We start from the raw sequence: 27,161 nt of genomic DNA on the forward strand, positions 1-27,161 counted from the left end.
TTAATATTTAAAATTAAAATTCATTTTATTAATTCAATTAATTATTTAATTAAAAAATTTAAACTAATTAAATAATAAAAATTTAATAATCTTAATCTTTAAACCCAATTTTTTTAATAAAAATTCAACAACATTCACCTTCAATTATAATTTCTTCATCTTCAAAACAAAAATTCTCATATCTAAATTCAAACCCTAAAAATTATAATCTCTTAATTTTCTAAACATTGCAGGAACATATCTAGAGATTAATTCCATAAGCAAATCACAAATTAACATAGTAGGAGATTGCCCCAAAGAAGACGTGATATTGGTAGCTTTTAAGGCAATGGTGCATCAATGGCCTGAACCAGGGGACCCTTCATTTACTAGCTATACCCATACGTGATGACCCTTTCGAGTTGTCTTAGTCCCCCACCATTCTCATTTCGGCATCAAATGAAAGCTGTGTCTCCAACCCATCCTCATTACTATAGCTTGACGATTTATATACCTTTCTTCCTCTTTCTTTGCTTATGGAACCAATCTTTTGACATATTTCTGTAATGTTAAGAAAAATAGTGTTTGAGTTCAAATATGAGAATTTATGATTTGAGAATAAAAGTTGTTGAATTTTTATTATAAAAATTAAGGTTAAAGATTAAGATTATTGAGTTTTTATTATTTAATTGGTTTACTTATTAATTAATTAATTTTAAGTTTTTAATTAAATAATTAAATGAATTCATAAAATAAATTTTAATTTTAAATATTAAATATTGTCCAGTCAACAACAATTACACAATCACAATGTGTCACTTTATCCAAAATTAACCATGACATCATTTTTTTATTAAAAAAAATTATAAAAGACTTTTTAAAAACTTGTTAGAATTAAATTAAGACACTACACTCTATTTTAATACAAAGTTTAAAAAAATGTGACTTTTGATAAGACTCGTGACTTATGAATTATGTAAGATAGGACACATAATTTTAATTTAGATATGTCATTAAAAAATATTGTAAGTTATTATATAGACAAATTTTGGTCATTTCGACAAAAGACCAAAACTTTAAGGCATCTATTATTGACAAATTAAAATTCATCAATAAATAAAGATTTACTAGACAAAATGAAGAGTTGAATGGAGGTTAATGAAAAAGTCAAACTTCATATTACATAAACCATCCAAAATGGTGAATTCAACAAAACACGAAAGAATTCGACAAAGTTAAAATGAAGCAAAGGCCCAAAAAAGCAAAAATTATAAGTCTATTGGCCTACATAACATATTCAATTAATGGAGAACAGTGATGACATAAATATAGTCCATTATCACGAAATCGACGAATACTAGCCAACAACTTATAAATGGTCCCATATTTAAAACTTCGAAAACTTACTTCCAAATCTAAAAATTGATTCAAGTTTTTTAAAACCTGAAGTACTTGTTTCACGTCTTTACATTTTTATTTAATTTTTTTATTTTTCTTCTGTTAAAAATTCTAATTCTATTATTTATTACCGTTGATTCAAATTTGAAGTTCATTTTGCAATGTAACTTTTAGAACTTTTACTTTATATATTTATCTTTGAGCCATTTTTATTTTGGTTAACTTTCCTGTCTTTTACAATTCAACTGTACAGTTAATTTGTTTATTCAAAATTAACTATCCAAAAACCTTTTTTGAACTAATTTTAACTTTAAAAATTGAAGTCATTTTGGATTCATTTGCAAAATTACCTCTCGTACAAATTAGTATACCCTCTAACTTGTATGGACTCCCACAATTGTACTGATTAAATATTGTTGGATTTTCTTTAACTAAAAATCACCAATAACATATACTCATTGCAATTTTAAAATTTTTATAAACAAATTCGAAAGTAAATAAATTTTTATTTTCGTACTCTTTTAATCTTAAGTGAAAATACTTTAGCTAAAAGCCTAAAAGTAACAACATAGATAATGCATCTCAACGAAAAAAAATTTAAATTTTTTTGAACACGTTCATGTACTAAAAAAATTTTAAAAAGATTTTTTAAAATATAAATGTATTCTGAAAAAGTTAAAGAAAAAATTCAAAACATAAATAGTTTTATAAATTTAAACTTTATTTTGAAAAACTTTTTTGAATTTTCTAAACATATTTATATTCCAATTTTTTTTTTAAAGTTATTTAGAACACAAACATGTAAAGAAAAAGTATAAATTTGTAACTACCAGGTAAATTTTTCAAAGTCTCCTCTAATAAAGCCACTTCAAGAAGTATGTGAACAACATTTAACTATTAGTGATGAACAGTAGTGAGTCAAAAATCATCAAAATATAAGTTGACAATTGTTGACACTTGTTGGTTTATCTTCCCAAAATAAAATCTCAATGAAGCATTGTGGCACCATTAGGCTATTTGTTGGGAATAATTAGTTATGCTAAGAGGTAATCAATCATTTAATCAATTTTAGATTTAATAAAGTATTAAATTTTATTATTATTTTTATTATTTTATTAAATAGTTAATTCGATTTTTCTTTATTAAAATAATAGACTTATTATCGTGATAGAGATTATGATAATGAAAAATAGGTCTTTTAATATTTCAATATACATCGTATGATTATTGTCAGTAGGACATCTATAATTCGGATAGATCAATATATATGTGATGGTCTTTATTGGATAAATATTAATAGATATCATTTATTAAATTACATATATATATAGATGATGCATATGTGTTGATATGATCATTGAACTGAGTCAATTGAGATTTTCTGATAGTTAAAATTACGTTAATATGTCAATAAAAAAAATATAATAATTTTTTTTGGAGTTGAGATTATCATATTAATTAACAAATTATTTATTGTATTTTAATTATAGAAACCTAATACCTTAGGAAGCTAGTTGAAAAAATATTGAGTATAATTAAATACTTATATAATTAATGATTAATCAATATGAGATCCCTCAACTCTTGGTAATGAGTTTGAACTATATGATAAAATGAAAAACACTAATCAGAAAAATTGAATCAAAGAAGAAATGAGTTTCTTAAATTAAAGATGTTAGCTGATTAGAGTTTGACAATAATATAATGCTTTAGAGTAAACGAGAACTGTAGCCACAGAGACAAATGTTACATTATTCTTATAGTAGTTCTTGCTATCCGAACATTAAAAAGGGTTGCTAGACGCCTACTTTAATTAATAAATTAATTTGACTAATCTATTTACATTACTCTTCATGAATGGTGGTACATGAAAGAAAAAAAAATGTTTTTCAATAATAAATATGTTAATTACTTCTAAACATTTTCAATAATAAACATGTTAATTACTTCTATTTGATGGGAGTATGTGTCCTTACAAATTGCCGTCACATGATCTCTGAGTGGAAGCAATCTATCCTTGCACAATATACACACTGTTCAATTTTCTTGTTCCACTAATCAAATATATGTTGGTGGTAAAAATTGGCATCGGTGTTAATATACATAGAGTCTTCGTATAATTGGTATAATTGAAAGAAAAAAAATCATCAACCAAGAACTTATAGTCATGTATATTTTTATAATATTATTCTATTAATATAATTTAGTCGCAAAATAGATCCAATATTTTATTCCGCCGCAAATGCTATGAACATAATTTTTCCTTCACTATTATCTATTGACAAACTCCACAAAATTTGCACCAAATTAATTAGTTGATATTTATTTTTAGATTTAGATTTTATCCGATTATTATCTACTCATGTTTTATTTTTGGATTTGAACCCTAAATCCTTCCTTGAACTCATTTATTAATTGCAAGTTGCTCTATTTCTCTCATTAACAAATAAAAAGAATTTATTTTTCTTCTTTGATTTCGACGACAATAACGAGGTAGCCATTATTGAACCCCAACTTCATGCTTCCATTTATCTCTTCTTTTTCTACATTTCAATTACTTCCTAACTTAAAAGTACTTCATTTTTTCTCCATTTTTACAAGTATTAAGTTTCGTATCGTTTCTCCTGTAGCACGAGTTTTCAGTAGAAATTTCACCATTTTTATGACCTTAACCAACTCTTATATTTTCATAACAACAAACCTATTTCCTAAAAAACATATTTTTTTTTTATGTATAAAATAAAGATTATACCTTCAATTTTAAAATAATGCATAAAAACATAATTCATCTTTAATTACTTTATTTTGTATAAATTAGTCTTTTTGACATCTTATATAAGTTTAACCATTTTTTTCTTTCATATTTATATAAATGTTATATATTATATTTTGTCAAAATTTCACCATGTTGTAAATCATTTATTGATTTCTCATTTTTTTTCTTCTATTTTATCTGAATGTCAAATTTGAAGAGTGTTGTTGGTTGTGGTGTATAAATAGTAATTTGCATATATTCATTATTTATTTGATTACATGGTGATAATTTGTTTAAAATAATGAAAAGAAAAATATGTTCAAGTTTGCTCGTAGTTTTGTCATCATAGTTGCATAATGCATCAAATTCTCTAAATTAACCAGTTATATCAAGTTTTCTATATATAATGTCAAATTTTTAAATTAATTAAAAATATGAAAATCAATTAAAAAATAACTGAATTTTAACCAATTTTAAGAGAAAAAAAAATCAATTTTAAAATTGAATTTGTCAAAATCGATTGCCTAATAAGAAATTAATTATTTAACCATAACCAATTTTATTGCTCATTTTAAACAAAAAATAAATTGTTATAAATTTTAAATTATATAATAATTTTAAAATAAATATAATTTAGTTGTTTTTTAAAAACCAACCATGTCCGGTCCTAATTTTTTATATCAAATTTTGACCATGAACTAAGAATGTCTCTACAAAATGGGATAAAGTCTAATAAAGCATGAGAGAACATGTTGTTTACTATAGATGAGAATGAAACAAAATTTAAGTTTCAGATTAGATACTACAAATATTAACACCTTCAAGAATGTCTACACGATTTTTTCCCGCACGGTGCACGGGTTAAATTTCCTAAGTCCTAATTATGGCTTATTATTTTATTTTTTTTTTAAAACCTTACTTTCAATAAAAATAATATAATAAAATTCAAATTAATAATTAATATATCATAGATTAATAATAAATGATACTATTAATAGAAACTTAAAATTATAATGGTTGTTCCAGTGATTGCCAAATGGCAAACTTGGCCTAAAATAATATTATTATGTATAGATAGATAGACATGATATTTGTTGAGGGAGTGACATGTGCAAAATGTTCTCATGCAAATGGAAGAAATATTGATCCATTGACAATGCCGCCAAGTTTGACCAAAAATGCGTAGCCAATATTATATCTTACAAACAAATTGAACAAAGACTCATTCTTCATTGGAAAATCTCAGATCTCAAAAAAAAAATGGAATTTGTACATAATCAGAGAGTAGAGGTGATAAGCATGGCAATAGCTCTTGTTGCCATTGTTGGTGGTACCGCTTACTATTACTATCTCACCACCAAGAAGCATAAAGGTTTCATTTTTGTCTTCTACCTTCTTTTTTATTATTTCTTTTCAAATGGGTTTCGTCTTGTCTTGGTTTTGATTTTTTTAAGGAAAATGTTTGTGGATGGATGTGTCAAATTTGTATTTGACATGTGATGTGAGGTTGCTATCAAGTACTTGTGTTTGCAAAATTATAAAAACAGAACTTAGTTAATTAAGGGAAAGTTTTTATTTTTATTGGAAAAATCCTTTATGCTTTGGTGGATGAAAAAGGAATAGATGGGTGTTTGTAATCAATTTGAAGACAATCATAGGAAAATTCTGGAGGAATTGTTGAATTTCATTTTCTCATAACATGACAATTTTATTTGTGCAGTTGTTGTGTTTCGTGTGTGTTATAATATCCTTGCAATTTGCAACTACTATATATTGGTTTGATTTATAATAATAATTAATCAACCGATTGGATTCAATGAAATAATGAATTTTAATTAAAGACCTATTATATAAAAAAATTCGAGTTTGGTATTGATTGAAATAATTTTTAAATAGATTTTACATTCCTTATGACCGAATTCCAAATTAACTATATACATTTTCCAAGGTTAAAGATAAAAAAATTATTATAATATTTGAAGTATAGTTGGTTCTTGATTGAGTTTCTTCTAAATTGCAAAGTCCTAGTAATCTAGGAAACAATGAAAACAACATTTTTATATGGTTTCTCTATTACTTATAAAAATTGTTGAAGACAAGAAACTAAATGAAAAGTCAATGGTATTTTTTATAATTAAAAATGAAAACACAAAATAAATAAATAAATGTTTTTTCAAATTATGTAAACCTTAAACCCAGTGATTAGAACTCAAGGAATAAATGGAATTCGGTTAAAGATAAATAGTTTGAAAGAATCCAAATTTAAAATCATGCCTAAACAATATTTGGTAGGACTTTACTTATCGATGGCTGAATTCTTACTTATCTATGGCTGAATTCTGAATTATCAGGACCCTTTCTCTTTGAAACCGGAGGTTTAACAGCAAAAAAAAAAAACTATGTAAACCTTTTAAGGTTTGATTTTTTATCAATCCCCCTCCATGTTCTTCTAAATAAGGATTTAGTTTTGGCACAAAGCAAGTTGATCAAAGTATAAGGGGGTTTGGTAGATATAAATACTATTCACGGGCCTTCATCTAATAATTAAAGCTTTAGGGAGGATTTGATTCATGACAATAATTAAAGGTTGTACATTTCTTGGTAGATTGCTTGGATCCAGAGAACTTCAAGGAATTTAAACTTGTTAAACGCACTCAACTCAGTCATAATGTTGCCACATTCAGATTTGATCTTCCTAGTTCTAGCTCAGTGTTAGGACTTCCTATTGGTCAACATATCAGTTGCAAAGGGAAAGACAGTCTTGGTGAAGAAGTAATTAAACCATATACTCCAACAACATTGGATACTGATGTTGGATACTTTGAATTGGTCGTTAAGGTGACATACCACTAACTTATGTTTTTTTAGTATTTTATCATTGTTAATCAATCTTTCTTTTGAATTATCCATATTGATTTTTGCTATCTGTTCTGTTTTGCTAATTATTAGATGTATCCACAAGGAAGAATGTCTCATCACTTTAGGGAGATGCAAGAAGGTGATTACTTAGCTGTGAAAGGACCAAAGGTTCATAAATTTTCTCCCTATATTTGTTTGAATAATCCTTTAGCTAGTTGTTATTTGAGTAGTTTCTATTATACTTTGGCCGGTACCTGATTAGTAAGTTGAACTGTAATTAATTGATAGTTAGGTACGGGCCAAAGTATTATACTTGTTACTCTAAAAAAACAAGTTATTAGGCTATGGTTTATGAATGGTTCCATATTGCAATAATAAAACCCTTTATTTTCTAAAATTGCTTAATATCTCCAGGGACGTTTTAAGTACCTTCCTAACCAAGTAAAAGCTTTTGGAATGATTGCTGGTGGCACTGGCATCACCCCAATGTTTCAGGTATTGGATATGTAAAGGATTATTGAGCTTATGTGCCCTCTTTTGGTGTTTCATTTTTTGTATTTTGAAACTTTGGATCCTTAAGAATTATATATATTATTTTTTGTTGAGGTTGCAAGAGCTATACTAGAAAATCCACAGGACAAAACCAGCATAAGTTTGATATATGCCAATGTCACATATGATGACATTCTTCTGAAGGTAAAATCTTCTAAACCTTTGTATTTGTATTGTATTGTATGGAGAAGTCATAAAATTAATTCGTCACTGGGAAATTTATTTTATTGTCTTTTATGATTGTTGTACTGATACTGCAGTTTAATGGGAAAAATTAAACAAAATAAGAACTATGTATTTCCTAATTTGTTCAGTTTATGTAAGGAAACACTAATCAAATAATCATTGAGCAGACAAATATCTTTGGAAACTTAGTTGCAGAAATCAGTAAAATGAAAAATAAGAATGGGCTATATAGTCTATAATTCTAAACCTTGGATTATGGTTAAAAAGTTATGTATATACATTCTACATGTTTCCTTTTGCAGGAAGAGCTGGATGACTTGGCAATTAAGTTCTCAAATCAATTTAAAGTTTATTATGTTCTAAATCAGGTAATCAAACTTTTTTCAACTTCTTTTCTTTATAGCTATTTATCCAACCAATTTGATGATACTAATATATATTTTTCTATAAGTTTAACTTTCATACAATGTCAATGTAAAATGTTTTATACTGTCAGCACATAACAACTATTCATATGTGTGACTTTAAAAATAGTTATCATAAAAATCATAGGCTTTTAATGATATGATAGTCATGATTGATTGATAGTATAAAAACTCTTTACACTAACTATAAATATAATAAATTAAATCTTTTTCGTATTCATTTCAGAATAGCTATTGTAATTTGTTAGTCGGAATTAATCCTTTACTTTGTGCTGCTATAATAGATCTACTGCATGAAATCCATGTTTTAAATGTATTCTCATGTTGGTTTTCAACACAAATATACTCTGCAGCCACCAGAAATATGGAATGGTGGAGTTGGATTCGTATCCAAGGAAATGATCCAAACACATTGCCCTGCGCCGGCACAGGATATCAAGGTGATTTTTTGTACACCATGTGACCCCTCCATTCTCAAACCTAAATTCCCTACTGTCACTAAAGTTGGTTCATTTAAGTGGTTGTATAGAGATTGAACGGTTCACATCTTGACTTTGATAGTTGATAACTCGTAATCTCAATTGTTCCATCTTGACCAACAGTTGATTATCAACTGTTTCCTTTCCTTTTCTCCATATCACGCATTTATGGTGACAATTGTCTACTAAACTAAGTATTTATTTTACAGGTATTAAGATGTGGACCACTTCCCATGAACAAGGCAATGGCTGCTTACCTTGAAGCTCTTGGATACAGTCCACAAATGCAGTTTCAGTTTTAGTTCTTAGATAAATTTGACATATATCCAATGTCAATATTCAGATTTTTTTGACTGAATAAATGCCAATTCTATAATCCACTACAGAAATTTTACACTTGACGTTGGTGTCAAAAAATCTTGTTGGCCTGTGCTGTATGTAACATTGGAGGGTATTGCTCCATTTTGTGCTTATTAATAATGAGATGAGACTTATTTTTTAGAGCTTGCTCTACATATTGTAGAGAATTGACCCTTCTTTTTGTAGAGATTGTAGACTTGTAGTTTAGCCTTTATATATTTATATTTCGCTTACATTCACAAGAGAACTTGTTTACCAGTAAACACTTAAGACTCATTCTACAACACACTCTAATGCATTATAATTTATAATGATTAATTCTTCAAATTTTTCAAGTGGTATATTTTACATGGAAATAAGAATTTCAGTCGGTCTTATTCAAGATAAGAATCTTGTTGGTCAATGTAATAACAAGTGCCTTATTTCTGATTGCATTCTATCATTAGTACTTAATATATTTACATATTTCTTTTATGAAACATATTAATTATATATCATTTGTTTTTTATTTTTTGTCTTAATCCTATGATTTTGATTCCTGGGGAATAGGGCCAAATAATTTAAAGTTCGATCAAAAGATAAATAAAGTCTAACTAAAGTTTTTTGCTTGTAACATGCATGTTCTTATCAAAACTGCAAATTTATCTCTTCCTAATACAAACAGAGAATATGCTTGTATCAAAGTGGCATTATAAAACAGAGCTGAACATTTTTAACTACGCAAAACAAATCAGTAGAAGTTCAACTTGTTTCAGTAGTATCAGATTTGTCATCATTGTCTAATTCACCTTCTGTTTCTTCAGCTGTATCTGCATCCTTCTCATCTTCTACCTTTAACACACGGAACATAGCCAAATTGGCATCCCCTGGCATTGATACTCACATAGTTTAATTAGCTAAATTCTTAAATATTCATTAAACAATCATCAAATTAACCAGTTAAAAAAGCCTGAGTTGGTAGTACTTTGTTTCTCAAAGCAATGTTTTGATGTAATGCATTTTGAAAATCTCTTTGGAATTTGAAGTCTTATAATGCCAAATAGAAATATGGAATTTTGGAACATTGTGTGTTGGAGTAGGTACCAAATATAATACAACTCCCAGAAGATACAGTGGCAACTACTCCAGGTTTCAGCCGTTTGTCATCAATGAAGGTTCCATTGGTGCTATCCAAATCCATAACAAGAAGTTTACCTTGATTTTTCCGAATGCGTGCATGCACACCAGACACTGCAAAGTATAAGACAATTTATAATGGAAAATGAGGTTAGTGTTTAAAACATGTCAAGAAAACCTAATAGGCTAAAATGGAATATGATCCAATTTAATTGGCTCATTGAGTGATTCTAAGAAAGATAAAACAAAGCATAGTACACTAAGATTAAGGAGCTGATCTTGCATAAGTATAAAGAGTAGTCAAAAGATAAATGTCTCATCCACAAAACAATATTGAAGTATTTGTTGGGTATGGATTGAGTAAGTGATAAGTGAGCAGGTCGCTCAAGCCAGGTGGTTCAACGGTAATCTTATAAACCGAACTGGAGTATTTAAACATAAGTTGTAATTTGTAACCCTAAGTTTGAATCAATAGAAAGGTAATGCAGCTGCAGTCGGAGACATAAGCACAATTGATCGAACTCCGCGGTCAAATATCATGTGTTTGTTATTTGTGTTTTTGTATTTGTTTTCTTTTGAATCAGGGTTGGTGTTCTTACAGTATTTCAATAAAGTGTGGCCATTATCCATAGACTAATATGATTTTGCCTTATTTAAGTGTATGCATGTTTATCTCCGGAGTGTCAACATAGTGGTAAGAGTTTGACATTATAACATCAAGGGACAAGATTCAAATCTCATATGATTTTTTAAAAAATAAAAAAAAGTGGATGCATGTTTGTAATTGTAGGAAAAAAAGAACAAAAATAAATAACAATTTATCAAGTATACCTGTTGCAACTGGGATTACCAGATCAGCTTTCTCTGGAACACGTCCTACAGTCACTTCACTCTAAAATAATTCAAAACCAAGCCAGTTAGTCTGAAGCATATATACTGAGCCACACAAATCAGTGATGCTGAAATTACTTACAGAAGCAATTTCATATGCACCTGGCATCTCAACCTTGAACCCTATATGCCTTGTATCACCATCTCCTATCAAATTCATTGGTTTTGTTTCCAGTGTCATAAAACACCTTGTTAATATCATGCATGAAGGATTAAGTATTATATATAGACAGAATTTTAACAATTTTTCAAGTGTTAATTCCATCATTGTTTGTATAGATGTAAGTGTTACTGACCGATTGGTTTAAGAAGCCATTTTTCTGTAGCATTTGTTGTTGGAGTTGCAGCTTCTAATGATGCATGTATAGCTCCCAGAGTCCCTTTTTGTTTTGCTTTGGGATGTATAACACCACTTTGTTGTTGTTGCTGAAAAAGAAAGCATTTGTGCTGTATTGCTGAATTGAAAGTTACTGAAGTGGCATTTGAGTGAAATGAAAGTGGTGAATTCAACAGAGAAGCTGAGCAGGTTTGAGACTTTGGAATTTTTGTTAGGTAGAGTGATTTTACAATGCCTTCCATTTTTGCTAGAATTAAGTAATAGCAAAGTGACTAATAAATGGAAACTGGTTGTATGCTCATATATATTAATATTATCATATGGGTTTGGCTTAGTGGTGATTGTAGAGATGAATAATAAAGTTGCTCTTGGTGTGACTTCATCAGATATAGACTTGTTTATGTGGCAGCCATTTAATGCTTAATGAGATATTGGATAACTTTTCTTTTTGGTGGCTAGTTACTTAATCTCTCGTAAGAATTTGCATGCCACTAATTATGATAGACTATTTTTTTTATTTTTTTATTTATACCAACTAAAATAGTAGGTGTATAACAAAATAATAAACGAAATAGAAATAATTGAAAAGTTTAAAATAAAATGAAAAGTTTTCGCTCTAAAAAATATAATAAAAACAGATGAATAATTGTTTGTATATACAATTAAAATTAAAATAAAATATGAGTGGTATTATTAAAAAAAAGATTAGTGATTATTTATATATTTTTTATTTTATTTTAAACATTTGATCATTATGGAATATTTTTTTCCTATAAAAAATAGAATATATATCTGCAATCATTGATTTGAGATATATTCGTAAGCATTAATTTTTATACGATCATTATTTTTATTTTTCTTTTACGTTTTATCTTGTTTTATTTTTTATATTGAGTACTATTATTTCTTTATTCTTTTTTTACTAATTGAATGAACTATTATTTCTTATATTTTATATTTCATGTATCATTTCTACTTAAACATTTGACATTTCTACTTAATGTTATGCCACATGTTTGCTTCAAAATATTTTGATTTAATTATCTTTTTAGAGAGGGTATATAATGAACAAACTCAAAATACTATTTTTTACCACAAAAATACGAAATAATGTTGGGAATAATAAGACATCACTACTTCATTTTGATTATTTTATCGTTAATTGAAATTGTGCTCTTATTTATTCTTCATCAAATCTATAAGTTTAATATTTTGAAATGAGTGTTTTTGTTTTCATGAACAATTTATATCGACAAATAATTTTTTTTTATTAGAGAAATATAATATGTATTCGAGCACTAATAAGAAAAAAATAAACACAAATTATATATTACTTAAAAAATATTTAATGTATAACTTAATATTTTTAGTTTAAAAAAAATATCATTTGTTGTTATATATTTTTATTTTTATTTTGCAAACACTTATTAATTTAAATGACTGTGTTTTAATATTTTTTATTTATTTTAATTTAAATTTCATTAGATTGTTTGTTCATAAGTTTGATTATTGATTTTTAATATGTGATGATTATGTTTTTATATATTTTGTGGAAATTTATAATTGTTACATTTTAATTATTAAAATATAATTAAAATATTGTGTAGCATTTATATGAAATGAATTAAAAAAAGTAAGTGAAAATTAAATCAACTTTATAACTGGAGTTATAAACAAAGAATTTGTAGAATGAAGAATAAAAAATGAATAAATTCTAGAGATCCCACATCATATTATTGAATAATGTAACTAAATTAGTGTTATATTACATATAAAGATATAGTGTATAACATGATATTAACTTTAATACTTGTGATCATTTTGGTATTAAACAATTCAAACAATTCTCACGTAAAAGGAATTTTGATAATCTAAAATTTAATCAAAAGATTAAAAAAAAATCAGATCTAATATTATTTTAATAAGAGTTCGAAGTCATGTACTTGCTATTAATTCATTCTTGACCATAACTTCTTATCCAAAGATCATTTATACTCGTGATAGTTAATCTAACTTTTTAAAATTTATAGAAAAATTATTTGATATAGTGTTAAAATAAAACCTATGCATCTGATCTAAGCATAACATTATGGTATAATAGGTTTGAATACTTGCTTAAAAAAATCACACTGTTGTTGCGTGACAACTCAACCCTTTATAAAAACCATTTATTAATTACTAATCCTTAACTTGATGTCAAATCAAAATAATTAAATTGCTTGTGTAACATTACATTGTCCAGTTTTTTGTGCACCAAATAATAATTTGATCCCTTGGAAAGGACAAACTACTCACTTCTGCCTTGAGTTAAAAAAAATTAGGGTGAAAATTGTTTGAAATGAAATTTAAATCGTAAAAAAATGTTTTGAAATTTCATTTTCTAATTTGTCTACCCCTATTATGAGGGAACACGAGATTAAGTAGAGAAGATACCTTACCAAAAAGATAGGTTGGGGGTGGGGGTAAATTTCCAGTTTGATAAAAAATAAACCTAAATAATTTAATAAAAATTAACTTGTATGCATTACAAAATGGCAGTATTCTAATGACCCACAAAATTAGTGTGTCTTGGAGACAAGTCTATCAAGGACGTGGCTCTTTGACACAATGTATTGGATCTGGCAATAACTTCTGTTCAAGTGGCTTCAACCCTCTTCTAGACCAGTAATTTACAAATGTAGTTTCTAGCTTCCTCACCTATCATTCATGATAACATTATTACTTATCAGAAAGAAATGTCATTACACTTCTATTTGTTTACAAATGGATTTTTGATAAAACATAAAATGCATCAATATTCAATATTCATAACTCAAAATGTACAAGGTTGAGCAAAGGATCGTCAATCTAGTTTCATTAATCATCTCTAAAAGAGGTGTGGAAGCTTTTATACTTGATGAATTTATCAGCTTAATTATGTTTATTCTTGTTATAGTATGTGTCTTATTGAATGAACTCTTCATTCTCTTCTTTGAATGAAATTTCTTCTACTATTAAACTGAAATCAAATTCAACATTTCTAGCACCCAAAAGAGAAAAGATTAATATGAAAAACTTACCTGCTTAACAATAAATGGCTCCTCTGCAAGACTCAATGGCTCGGTCAAAATAGTTAGAAACCCATTTCGATTGCCATAAACAATGTCAGTGAAGGGCCGATCACCCACCTGCCTCGGAATATTTATGAATCAAACTACAAGATAATATCTAAGTAAATAAACATTACAAAATTCTCTTATCTACCATGATTAATTGTGATGATTCACAGCCAAAATGCTTTTCAACTTCTTCAGCTGTGCCACCTGGCTTCTTCACTCCTGCAGCATACATACATACATGTTTCAACAATAATCGTAGTGTCAATTCTCCCTGGGAATTTTCACAATCCTAACATTTTAACACAATCTTAAAATGACATTTATTTTCAGGATAAAACAAACATTACAGAAATAAATTCCAAACAGAAAAGGCACCACTCACTGTGTCTGATGACTTTAATTCCCAGTGTTTTCTCAAGATTCCTAGCTTTTGAACCATCATGGTCGTACTCGCGAAGTCCTGATTTACAATATCAATAAAGCAACACAAAACACGTTATTTGATTGAGTGAACAACTACTGCCATAATTTTGGAACAACTTTGAAATGCTTCATGTTAGAATTACCAGCTGAGTTACTAAATACAGCAATATCTGGACCAAACTCTGATTTACAACATTCCAATGCAGACTCAAGCAGAGGCCAGGGCGTTAAAGAGTAGGGTGCTGTAATAGTATTATCTTTGTCAAAGACAACCCCCTTAAATCCCTTTCTACGCAGAGCTGCCCAGTCAATGTATCTTATATCAGGAACTGAAATATGGGGCACTGCCAATTTTGGGTCTTTTAAGATCACCATAGTTGAACATACAATGCCCTCCAAGTTGATTCTTTGGCCAAATGCTGCTTTCATATCTACCCACCACATCTTAGTGAAAAGTACCCTGTTTTTGTCGTTTTCCTTGAATGCACTTTGTTTGTCTACTTGATGTTGACTGTGGTTTCTGGTTTCTGGTTTTTTATTACTGGTATCTTCTGAGTCAGCATGTGAGAAGAATTGAAGAATGAATAGGTGTTTGTGGTTTTGATTTGAGTTGGAATTGTATCTAGACCTGTAATTGCTTTCTAACCCTTTGCTGGAACTGTGTGCAAGACTTAGACCATAGAAGTTTCTGAGAGGGATTTGGCTATCTGCATTGGCAAGCGATATAGTGGTGAGTTTTCTCTTTTGTTGGGCGTGATGATGGACGCTAAGATGGTTGGGAATGCGGTACCAGAAACTCGAAAGCTGAGCAGCAGCACTAGTAGACAGCATTTTTATAGTTTTTCTTGCTTAATTAATGCCTGACCACATGCTGCTACAGGTGTATACTTCAATGATCGCTATTATAATAATAATGATTAGTAAAATTAGACATATTAAGATTAAAACAAACTTGTATTTAGGTTTTATATTTATAAATCACAAACAACAAATGTAACACCAATGAAAGTACAATGAAGATTAGCAATAGCATCGTACATAAAAGAATATGTACAGAATGAAAATTTGAAAAAGAAACGAATAACATGAATACCCCCAACCAAAAGGATATAATACATAGTAATTGTTACGAAACCTTCTCATTGAAAAACATTGCAGCCAAGCTAGAGTTGTTGCCACTCATTGCTTCATGGTCCAGCCAGTGCCAAAATAATATTGAATGTCTATAAACAAGGTATGTAATACAGTAATGGTAATCTTAAAGGCATGGAACTAAAACACAATCCCCAAGGTCATGCACTATGATATCCACCCTAGATCCAGAACCATAACCAAAAGCAAGAGACTTGTTGGTTGTTACCACTTACCAATAGTCACCATCTGTTATAGACATTGTTGATCATTATTAGTCATCCCAATAAATCAATTGAGTTTATAATGATGCAGAAATGAAAAGATAACTGTACATATGCTCACAAATATGGGGTTTAAGATCAATTTACTAGCAGTCTGGCATTTATTTATCTTCACAGTGAACTAAAAAATCATGGAATGGCAGAAACAACCCACATGTGAAATCATGAATCAACAGTCAACACTAACCTATCAGGTAATTATCCTGTATTAATCACCTGCAAAAATGAAAAAGAAAATTTGCAGAAAATTTAGTCGCAAAGGAATACTCAGAATCTCTGAACTAAAACTTTTAAAAACATTATATGAAAAATTGACCTGTCAGAATCAGAAGAGTAAAAGTGCAGTACAGATATGAATCAAATGAGAAGGCACTATCCTGCAACCTATGTTACTAAAACATTATGAACCCTACTTACCAATGCAACTTGGTATTGAATAACAACAACAACAACAACAAAGTATTATTTTGGATTGTGTTAATAAGTAAGTTTTTAAATTGTGGTCTGCAATGCAACTACATAGCACCTATAACACAACGGTTTTAGTGGTCTCTGACAAGTGCATCCAGTGTTGTCAATCGCAGCTTATGAAAAATATCATTTTGTTCAAATTCTTCCATGCTACAGTGTTATAGCGCCACTATAATTGCTATTTGACAACAGTGATTGCATCTCTAATGCAATTGTGGACACGTTTGTTTGGAATTTCCCCCAATAAGGATTGTAAGATAACCGTAACCACAACAACAATTTAACCCCGTTAACAAGGTAGTGGAAAAAACTTGTTTTTTGCATTGCTTAAACTAAGTGCTTTTATAACCTGAAACCAATAATTAGGGGTAAAATTCATCTCAATTAAATTTTAATTCCCCTTCAAAATAATCCCTCCAGGCCGACTAAACACAAGATAGTATCCAAAGTTCTAGGTACAAGCAATAAAAATTCAATCGCAAATAGCAGAAAACAAAGATTTGTTCAAATTCCACTAGCAATGCAATAGAGCCACTATAACCTCTAGTTGATAACAATATATACTAAATATTGTATCGCGAAACAATAACAATTTGTTTAAATTCCGCTATGCTATAGTGTCAGGGTCAGTCCTAAGATATTTGGTGACCTGGGCGAACTATAAAAATAAAAACTCGCCACCATTCTATTTTTTCTTGCAAAAACATTAATAATTTATTCATCATAACCAACATTTTTAAAAAAATCATTTGCAAGTCACGATTTCAAGGCTACAGTGAATAAACCACGTGAAAATCAATCTCAAATAAGAGAAAAAAATCAAGTAACAATTTTTGAAAAAAAAAACATTCTCCCCTCCTTCACAAAATAGGCACTATGTTTGGAAAAAAAAATCAACATAATAGAAGAACAATAATTCAATGAAACAACGCACCAAAAAAATAATCAAAACAAAACTAAAATGTTCAAAATGAGAATCAAAACAACCATTGAAACAACATAAAAGAAGAATAAATAAGATAAAAACTTGGTAAGGATGAATAGAAACCAACCAGAACTAAACGATGGAGAAAGAAGGAATGACGGTGCCGGGTTGCCGGGAAACGCTGCCGGAAGGTGGAAGGTCGATGGTATTGGGTGATGGCAAAGTCAGGATGGTTTAGGAATTTTGAGACGATAGAAGTGAGTGTAAGAAGAGAAACAATAAACAAAAAACCTTATCACTTTTGCTATTCACACCTATATCTTTTTTCAATTACTAACTTTACGTAAGAATAGGTAAAATTCAATTTCCAATTTTGAAATTGTTATTCACCCAATTTTTCTGTCAGTTACATCTAAATAAACTAGTGAATTTAATATACCCATCTTAATTAGTTACGTAAGAAAAATTGGATTAATTTTAATTTTAATAAAAATTTATTTCAAATTAAAGTAGAAAACAATTTCATCTAAATTTTAAACTTCAAAACTTAAAAACTAGAAACTCGCAACTAAATGGATCATGAGATTTTAATAATTTTAATTTAGAGCTACGTCTTTCAATAAATACAATTATAATTAATATTATTGTATGAATAATTAAATGTTATTAAATAATTCAATATTATAAATTTTAGTTTTGATTAAATTTTTAAAATATATATAATGATTTTTAATTATTCAAATATAAGTTTATTATCGAGATTGTGAAAATTATCCTAATTTATATAAGTTTTAAGATATCTAGAATGTAGTTTCAATTTATTATTAAATAATGATTTAAATTTTTCAAAACAAAAAATTATTTGTATGTGTTATATTATTTAAATATTTTTTTGGTATTTATTATACTATTTAAATATTTATATTAAATGAGTTAACTATTTAATCTACAATATAAATAATAAATCATAAAAGATTAATTGGTAGACTTAACGTTTGTATAGTGTACATATTATAATTATATAAATTAATCATAGTTTATTTTTACGTGAATTAATATTTTTAACCAAAATATATTCAATTTCTATTTTATTTTCAATTTTTTAATACAAACAATAGCAAAGTTGGCTTTTGTACCCCCTCAATTAACCCTGTACCCCCCTCATTTAAAAATTTTATTTTTAAATGTCCAAACTACCCTTGATAAAACTGTAAAAATTTAAAAAAAAAAAAAATTACCGGAAATTTCATTCATGAATCAAATTTCCGATAGTTATAAATGAAAAATGTTACTTACCGGAAATTTCAGAATGAATGAAATTTCTGGTAGTTATAAATGAATACCGGAAATTTCAGAATGAATGAAATTTCCGGTAGTTATAAATGAATACCGGAAATTTCATTTTTGAAATTTCCGGTAGTTATAAATGAATACCGAAAATTTCTTTATGAATGAAATTTCCGGTAGTTATAAATGAATACCGGAAATTTCAGAATGAATGAAATTTCCGGTAGTTATAAATGAATACCGGAAATTTCAGAATGAATGAAATTTCCGGTAGTTATAAATGAATACCGGAAATTTCAGAATGAATGAAATTTCCGGTAGTTATAAATGAATACCGGAAATTTCAGAATGAATGAAATTTCCGGTAGTTATAAATGAATACCGGAAATTTCAGAATGAATGAAATTTCCGGTAGTTATAAATGAATACCGGAAATTTCAGAATGAATGAAATTTCCGGTAGTTATAAATGAATACCGGAAATTTCAGAATGAATGAAATTTCCGGTAGTTATAAATGAATACCGGAAATTATTTATAAATTAATTAATAAAATAAATTATATTAATATTAATAATAACAATAAAGTAAAGTAAATTATATTATTAAAACTTTATATATTTTTTAAATATTTTTATTATTATTTTTTAATTATATTAACAATATTTTATTAATTTTTTTATTAGATCGGAATAAAAATAGGAGAGAGTTGTTAAGAAAATATGTATTTTATAGGCAAAATATTAGGGACAGTTTTGTTTGTGGCAAAATTTTAGGATGTATTTTTTTTTTCTTCAATTTAATTTTTTTTATTAATAGTATTAAATAAAATATATTAAATTAGAGAAAAAAATACAGTTAAATAGATGAGTCAAAACAAACAACTTGTTATATTATAATAACTTTTTTTTTATAAATAAAAAAAAAAAATAATAATAATAATAATAATAATAATAATAATAATAATAATAATAATAATAATAATAATAATAATGATAATGATAATGATAACTGCCAAAATCTGAACCCTTGTTGAAATTTCCGGTAAGTAATTTTTTGCAACTAAATTTTCGGTAGTTATATTTATTACTGGAAATTTGGTCAATGAAATTTCCGGTAGTTAATCCAGAAATTTCAAAAATCCGGTGGTTTCAAAAATTTGCTGGGGTTGCTCCTGCCCAAAAAGTGAAGCAGTGTACCGGAAATTTCAAAAAGGAATGAAATTTCTGGTAAACAAACCGGAAAATTGAAAAATCTGGTAGTTAAAAATGCATACCGGAAATTTCAAATTTCCGGGAAGGCAACCGGAAATTTCAAATTTCCGGTATTGATTTTGAACTACCGGAAATTTCAATTCTCTTGAAATTTCCGGTAAAATTTTTTTTTCAGAAAAACTCACTTTTCCGGATTTTTCAAGTGTGGGGTACAACAGTTTTGATTTAAGGTTATTTTGGGTATTTCACTCAAAAAACATTAAATTGGGGGGTACAAGTTTAAATGGGGGGTACAAAAGCTAACTTTCAAACAATAGTATTACAGACTAGCCCCATCGGAGCGTATAATATTTGTAAATTTTGTTTATATTTATTTTAAGTATTTAATAAAATATTTTACTAATTCAAAACATGCATCAATACATGTCTTTTTTTAAGTAAACTTTTGCTAAAATATTGTTCAACAGAGTCAATATTTTATACAATAAAATTAAAATAAGACTACAAAATATAGATTTGTGAATAATAAATATTAAAAAGAATAAATATTTTTCAATAATAAATATAAAAATCACACGATAAATATGAATCATCTATAAAAAAAGATGGGCACAATTGCTTATGCAGTTTAATTTCAAATAACACTTCAGTCATTTATCTTTTTTTTTCTTTATGATTTGGTCCTTTATTTAATTTTATTACAAAAATTAGAAAATATAAAAAATAAAAATATGAGTTTATTTGGAGTTTTGAGTTATAAAGTTGATGAAATTTGCATTATATTGAAGATTATAATTAGTTTTATAAGTTTTGTTTGAAATTTTTGATGAATTTTTGTAAAAAATGATAACATCGTTGACATTTTAAAACATAAAGAATCAAATTGTTTATTTAAAATTAAATAAAGGACCAAATCGAAAAGAAAAAAAAATTAATGACTAAAGTGTTATATAAAATTAAGTCAATAGACCATATGAATAATTATACCTAAAAAATACGAAACAAATATTTATCATTGATACATAAAAAACATGGGTCAAATATATGTCATTGGTAAATATTTTTAAAATATAGGATAACACATATTTTATTTGTCATTGATAAATAAAAAATACGGAACACATATTTGTCACTTATAGATATTAAAAAGTACATAAAAAAGATTTGTTTTTGATATATAAAGACAATACATGACATATATTTGTGATTGGTAAATATAAAAAATACATGACAAATATTTGTAACCAATAAAATATGCAAGACAAATATTTATCACAAAAAATATTAAAAAAATATTAAAAATATATGAAATAAATATTTGTCAAATAAAATAAGAGCAATTAACTAACTATAATTTTTCACACGTCAATATAAAAAATGATACAAATATTTTTAAATTAAACTTATGTTTGCATTGATCAATATAAAAACACATAATAAGTATAAAATAACACATGATAAATATATGTCAATGATACATTAAACATGAGCGATATATATTTATCACTAATAAATATAAAAAAATATATGTCATTGATACATGAAATATGCACGGGACAAATATTTTTAAGTAATAAATGTAAAAAACACATAAAAGAATATTTATCAATAATAAAATATATAAAATATATATATATATATATATATATATATATATATATAAGATAAATATTTATCACTGATAAATATTAAAATTGCACAAACTAAATATTTATCATTAATAAATACAAAATAATACGTGATAAATATTTATCACTGGTCTACAAATAAATATAGATTAAATATTTGTCACTGATAAATATAAAAAAATTATGAGATAAATATTTGTCACTAATAATATGTAAAAAAAATATGAAACGTGTATTTATCATTAATTATTTTTTTTAAAAGCTATGGTATAAATATTTGTCATTATACAAATACAAGATAAATATAATAAAAACACGTAACAAATTATACAAATTTGTTTTTTTTTTGTTTATATTATATATAAAACTGATGATACTAATAATATATTAATTGTAATTTATTATTAAAAAATCATCTAAAATTAATATATTTTTTTTAATATGGACTACATAAAAATTAGAGCAATCATAATACACTCAATATAAAAAAAAAAACAAAACTATATAGATGACACATATGTAACTAAGAAATTGGACACGTGTGAATGCAAGAGTCTCTAGTAATTTTTATAATAAGAAAAATAGAATGATACAAATGAATAAAAAATATTAAAAAAATATTGATCGATTAGTATATTCCTGCACCATGAGACTTTCTTGAATTAAGTATATATTAAAGAGACAAATACACTATAAAATTTTAATTTGAATGTTTTTACATCTAATTCTTTCATATGACAATTATTTTTGTTGTTATTTATTTTGAAAACTTTTAATTTTTATACTCTGCTTAAAAAAATATACATACAATTTTTTAATTATTTTTCTAAATAACTTTACATTAATTTTTGAATTCTTTTGTACAATAAGGAGCAAACAAACTCCTGAATTTTGATTGAGAATTTAGTTTTAAAATTAATGTACGATCTAAAATTTTAGTTATAAGTTAGAAATTTAAGTGTTACAAATTTTAATTAAAAATAATAAATAAAACATAATTTAATTTTCTGTATTAGATAAATCAATTGTGTTTATTTTATATTATTTTAATATAATTGATTCAAATTATTTATTATAGTGTTATTTTTCAATTATTTAAATTTAACATGTATCATGAAAATTTACTATCTCTCATATTTTTTTTTTATGTATTAAGTATGACTCTTAAGAATCATGAATATTACGGGACAATTAATAGCAAGTGTTTGTAAAATTGAATTCAATTTAATAAAAAAATTGAAACCATCATCCATCATAGTACGTATCTATCATTTTTTATAAATTCGATTAATTTGAACATATCTATTTTTTTAAAAGATATTCATGTAATTTGAAATCCATCATATTCACATTAATTATTAAAAAAATTGATTTTTAGAATATAAATAATTTATTTTTTAATAAATTATCAATTTTATTTTTGTATCTTTATCTTAAAAATAAAATACTCAATCTCAATGTTAATTAAATATTAATTGTACACAGTTATAATCGGAAAAAAATAATATATTAAACACTACTTTATTTAAGATTTTTTATAAGTAAAATATTGTATTTATGAAATTATTTTTATTTTATTTGTGAATATTAGTAGATAAAAAAAAGTTATATAAACATATTTCTTGTAATAATTAATAATTATTTAATGCTTTTTATAAACAAATTTATAGAAATAGTACTCCAATTTATTTATGTACGAATTTAAAGTATTCTGCATATTTAGATAACCTTACTATGTTATCTTTATGTTATTAACGAAGTTATTTTATTTTATTTTTCTAATTTTGATTCTGTAAACAGAGGTTTAGTCTAAAATGTAATAAAGTATCATTTAAAAAATTACACTTAAATAAACACAAAAAAGTTACACTTTATCATTGTACCAAAATTCTGTTTATAAACCAAAACTTGAGATAAATAAACTGAAAGAATTATTTTCGTAATTTAATTAAAATTAGGGACCAAACTTTTATTATCAGAAAAAGGGTTTAGTTGGGCCAAACTTTTCCAACTGACCCAGATCTTCATCTCATTTCTCTCTCGTAATAAATCAACCTTCTGAAAGAATTTGAGATCTCTTTATGCCAAAATATCAATGGTGAGTGTTTATTATTCATGATGATGTGTTGCTACTTGTTATGAATGATTCAATTTCGTTACTCTCATCCCCTCCTGTTTCTGTTTCATTTCAGATTTCGCATTGTTTCTTTATTTTAATGATTAATTAATCAAATATTAGCTTTTCTCAGTTTGAATTACGATTAAATCAAATCTCAATCTCACTACCCCATGTTGTGGTTAAGAAATTAGGTTAATTTGCCCAACTGTGACTTTGGTTTTTCACTTTACTTTTTATTTTTCATTTAATTTTGCAGTGTTTATTTATTTATATTACATGTTGTCACCACCTAGATACAATGTTTGATTGATATTATGTTAGATTCTAATCAACTTAAACCATGTTAAAGTTTACAGTTTGATTTGGATCAAGTAAGAATCAGAGGCCCAAAACATGGATATGGTGCAGTCACTGAATGCACACAGTGAGTGACTATGTGACAGTCCGACCTCGATTAGACAGTCTTGATCTCAGTTTTTGATTTTTTAAAAAACAAAATTACCGAACTGGATATCTGAACTGTCCAATCTCGATCAGACAGTCACTGGATGCGTGAATGCATGCTATCAGTGATTGCAAGGAACCCAGGTCTGTCCTCAAAGGGAGGAAAGAGAAGCAGCAGTTAGTTGATGTGGCCGGGAATGATCCTGAAATCAAAGGGTAGTCTGTTAAGAGGAGGGAATATATTATTGAGAGGGGTAGTGTAGAATTGGTTATGCACGTCTATTGTTAATATTGGCATAAGAGAATCTTTCTCTGGCAGGAGCTCAGCTCTGGTTTCACTATCCTTGTATTCACCTTTGTTACCATTTACAATCAATAAAACTCATTCTATTATTCCTTTTCTCAGTGTGTTCCTATCATAGTTCAATGTGTATCTTGCTGGATTCCTAAACTTTTTCAATGTATTAGCATGATTCATGGCTGCCTTATCTCTTAACTTTTTCCATGTTGTAACCCCACTTTGTAGTGAATGACATGGCATCGTAGCATTCTTTCATGTTTTGGGTTTTTGTCACTATCAATCATGAAGATGAAGGTTATTTCATCTTGTATTTTGTACTTGGAATGAATACATGTATGCATGCATGTTTGTTGTCTGATTGAAATTCTAGGCAATTTTATAACGAATGATAGGACTGTGCCTCTCTCACCATTGTAGTTAGGATAATACCCTATTATTTGAATTTGGTTGTCGCTTGTATTTTTTAAGTATGTATTTTCAATTATGTAATGTATGCGCGTTATGATTTATGTATTTCCAATTTTAACATGCATGTTTTATTCCTCTTCGTAAATGTAGATACACTTTGTGCTCCTCATTAGTCGTCAAGGGAAGGTCAGACTCACAAAATGGTATTCACCTTATACTCAGAAGGAAAGGAGTAAGGTAACTAACACCCTTTTTAACTTCATTATTATGGTAGTTTGTTATTTTCTTCCCTTTCTTTTTTATTTTGTATATATATAGTGATAGAGACGGTCATTGCATGTTGATTGTTGAGAACACCATCCACAATAACTGTCGGTGATATATGTATTTACATCTAATCTTTTCTTTACAAGGTAATCCGTGAGCTTAGTGGAGTGATTCTTAGCCGTGCTCCCAAGCTCTGTAACTTTGTAGAGTGGAGAGGACATAAAGTTGTTTATAAAAGGTATTGTGACAATATATGTTATGAATGCTACTCTTTTGCAAGGCACTCTTCTTTTTGGCTTGATATTTAATTGACTATGTTATAATAAATTTCTGCTGCAGGTATGCTAGTCTGTATTTCTGTATGTGTATTGATGATGAAGACAACGAATTGGAAGTCCTTGAAATGATTCATCATTTTGTGGAGATTCTTGATCGGTATTTTGGCAGTGTAAGTTCTATTAAAAGTTGACTTTAGAAGAGTACTGCCTGATTCACTAGTGGAAACTTGAAATATTCCCCTCTTTTTTAAGGATTTAATATATGACTTTCTTTAGTCACTCTAATTTGATAGTGGTCACTTGTCAATTTGCAGGTCTGTGAACTCGACTTGATATTCAACTTCCATAAGGTCTGTCTAAATATAATGAATATGTCCAAAATCCAAAACAAGTTTTATTGAGCATATCACCTGTCATTATTTTTGGTCTACTATTGTCCCTTCTGATCTGTTCTATGTTTTTTAATCATGGAAGGCCTATTATATACTTGATGAACTTCTAATTGCTGGTGAGCTTCAGGAGTCGAGCAAAAAAACTGTTGCCCGGTTGATAGCTGCACAGGTATCAATGGTCTTTCTCTTTCAAATATGCTTGTATTCTTCAATCAGTTTATCTAATGCAATTTTTTATGATATCGGCTATCAGGATTCATTGGTGGAGAGTGCTAAGGAGGAAGCCAGTTCCTTGAGTAATATTATCGCACAAGCCACTAAGTGAAGAGATTCAATGTTGCAATTGTTGCCATTTTTAGGAATGAAGAAATGTTTGGCGCGATTAAAGTGTGAACTTATAGTTTATGTCTATGTTGCACCTCTATTGTTGTTATGTTGAATTTGTAAAATAGAAAAGAAAGAAAAAAACTAAGTTCTGACAAGAATATTTCATCTTGATTTGCATTGCAATTCTCCTTAGTTAGAGGGATGTGGAGAAACTATTGTTGTTGATGTTGATTCTGTTGCAGTGCAATTCTCATGGTTAGATATTTCATGTTTGTATACATGTGTGACCTGTATATTTGTGTTGTTGATATATTTTCTTGATGATGTTGAGGAATACTTTTATTTTGTACAATGCTCAGAGATTGAATTTCAGTAGTGCTGATTAATCTTAATTAATATGATATCTCTCTAAAGTGATGAGTTGTTTACATTGAAAAATCAAAATAATTTACATATTTTGTGGAAGTGGCAATTTTTAGTTTTTAGAAAGATATTTATCTTGTTTAGAACATTTTACACTAAAGTAGTACCCCTATTGAGATGATCTGCATGCAGTTGAAAAATGGACGGTTGTGATTCTCATCATCTACAAACTTCATTTTACAAAACATTATTCATTTTAAGAATTAGTTAAAATAAAGGGAATAAAGTTACAAAATTAGAAATATGAAGATGAAAATTACGAATCAGTTAAAATAGATGGATTTAAATAACGAAATTAGAAATAGGAGGATCAAAATTACGAATTAGTTAAAATAGAAGGACTAAAACTGTATTTAAACTAACTTTTTTTTTTTGAATTTTATTTAACTTTTTTTTTTTCGAGAAT

General features: G+C 27.2%; 4 protein-coding genes across 10 annotated transcripts; 2 read left to right on the top strand and 2 right to left on the bottom strand.

Moving 5' to 3' along the window:
* Positions 1–5,225: 5,225 nt before the first annotated feature.
* LOC101493220 (NADH--cytochrome b5 reductase 1-like) lies at positions 5,226–9,134 on the top strand. The gene is made up of 8 exons (XM_004501945.3): positions 5,226–5,504; positions 6,738–6,970; positions 7,082–7,159; positions 7,406–7,486; positions 7,598–7,687; positions 8,032–8,097; positions 8,508–8,594; positions 8,843–9,134. The coding sequence occupies exons 1-8, from the start codon at positions 5,393–5,395 to the stop codon at positions 8,933–8,935; spliced, it is 840 nt and encodes a 279-aa protein (XP_004502002.1). The 5' UTR covers positions 5,226–5,392; the 3' UTR covers positions 8,936–9,134.
* A 418-nt stretch (positions 9,135–9,552) lies between these two features.
* On the bottom strand, positions 9,553–11,711 carry LOC101493535 (zeaxanthin epoxidase, chloroplastic). 2 transcript variants are annotated; one of them, XM_004501947.4, is made up of 5 exons: positions 11,297–11,711; positions 11,083–11,147; positions 10,941–11,001; positions 10,188–10,223; positions 9,553–9,859 (listed from the first exon to the last, which is right to left on the bottom strand). In XM_004501947.4, exons 1-5 carry the CDS (start codon positions 11,577–11,579, stop codon positions 9,735–9,737), a joined length of 570 nt encoding a protein of 189 aa, XP_004502004.1. In that variant the 5' UTR covers positions 11,580–11,711; the 3' UTR covers positions 9,553–9,734. The 2 variants fall into 2 exon arrangements, with proteins under 2 accessions (XP_004502004.1, XP_004502003.1); XM_004501946.4 differs by having other exon boundaries at positions 10,077–10,223; positions 11,297–11,707.
* Positions 11,712–13,811: 2,100 nt separating this feature from the next.
* LOC101494075 (phosphatidylglycerophosphate phosphatase 1, chloroplastic/mitochondrial) lies at positions 13,812–17,962 on the bottom strand. 6 transcript variants are annotated; one of them, XM_012716330.3, is made up of 8 exons: positions 17,797–17,962; positions 16,461–16,489; positions 16,226–16,238; positions 15,002–15,757; positions 14,818–14,895; positions 14,581–14,654; positions 14,397–14,504; positions 13,812–14,034 (listed from the first exon to the last, which is right to left on the bottom strand). In XM_012716330.3, exons 4-8 carry the CDS (start codon positions 15,687–15,689, stop codon positions 13,921–13,923), a joined length of 1,062 nt encoding a protein of 353 aa, XP_012571784.1. In that variant the 5' UTR covers positions 15,690–15,757; positions 16,226–16,238; positions 16,461–16,489; positions 17,797–17,962; the 3' UTR covers positions 13,812–13,920. The 6 variants fall into 6 exon arrangements, with proteins under 6 accessions (XP_012571784.1, XP_012571783.1, XP_073225340.1 ...); XM_012716329.3 differs by having other exon boundaries at positions 15,994–16,238; XM_073369239.1 differs by lacking the exon at positions 16,461–16,489 and having other exon boundaries at positions 15,994–16,238.
* Positions 17,963–23,754: 5,792 nt separating this feature from the next.
* LOC101495676 (AP-1 complex subunit sigma-1) lies at positions 23,755–26,684 on the top strand. The gene is made up of 7 exons (XM_004501955.4): positions 23,755–23,894; positions 25,219–25,305; positions 25,482–25,573; positions 25,675–25,783; positions 25,928–25,963; positions 26,088–26,174; positions 26,259–26,684. Exons 1-7 carry the CDS (start codon positions 23,892–23,894, stop codon positions 26,328–26,330), a joined length of 486 nt encoding a protein of 161 aa, XP_004502012.1. The 5' UTR covers positions 23,755–23,891; the 3' UTR covers positions 26,331–26,684.
* The last annotated feature ends 477 nt before the right edge of the window (positions 26,685–27,161 follow it).

The sequence above is a fragment of the Cicer arietinum genome, chromosome 5 (genome assembly GCF_000331145.2).
Source record: "Cicer arietinum cultivar CDC Frontier isolate Library 1 chromosome 5, Cicar.CDCFrontier_v2.0, whole genome shotgun sequence".
Classification (NCBI taxonomy): Eukaryota; Viridiplantae; Streptophyta; class Magnoliopsida; order Fabales; family Fabaceae; genus Cicer; species Cicer arietinum.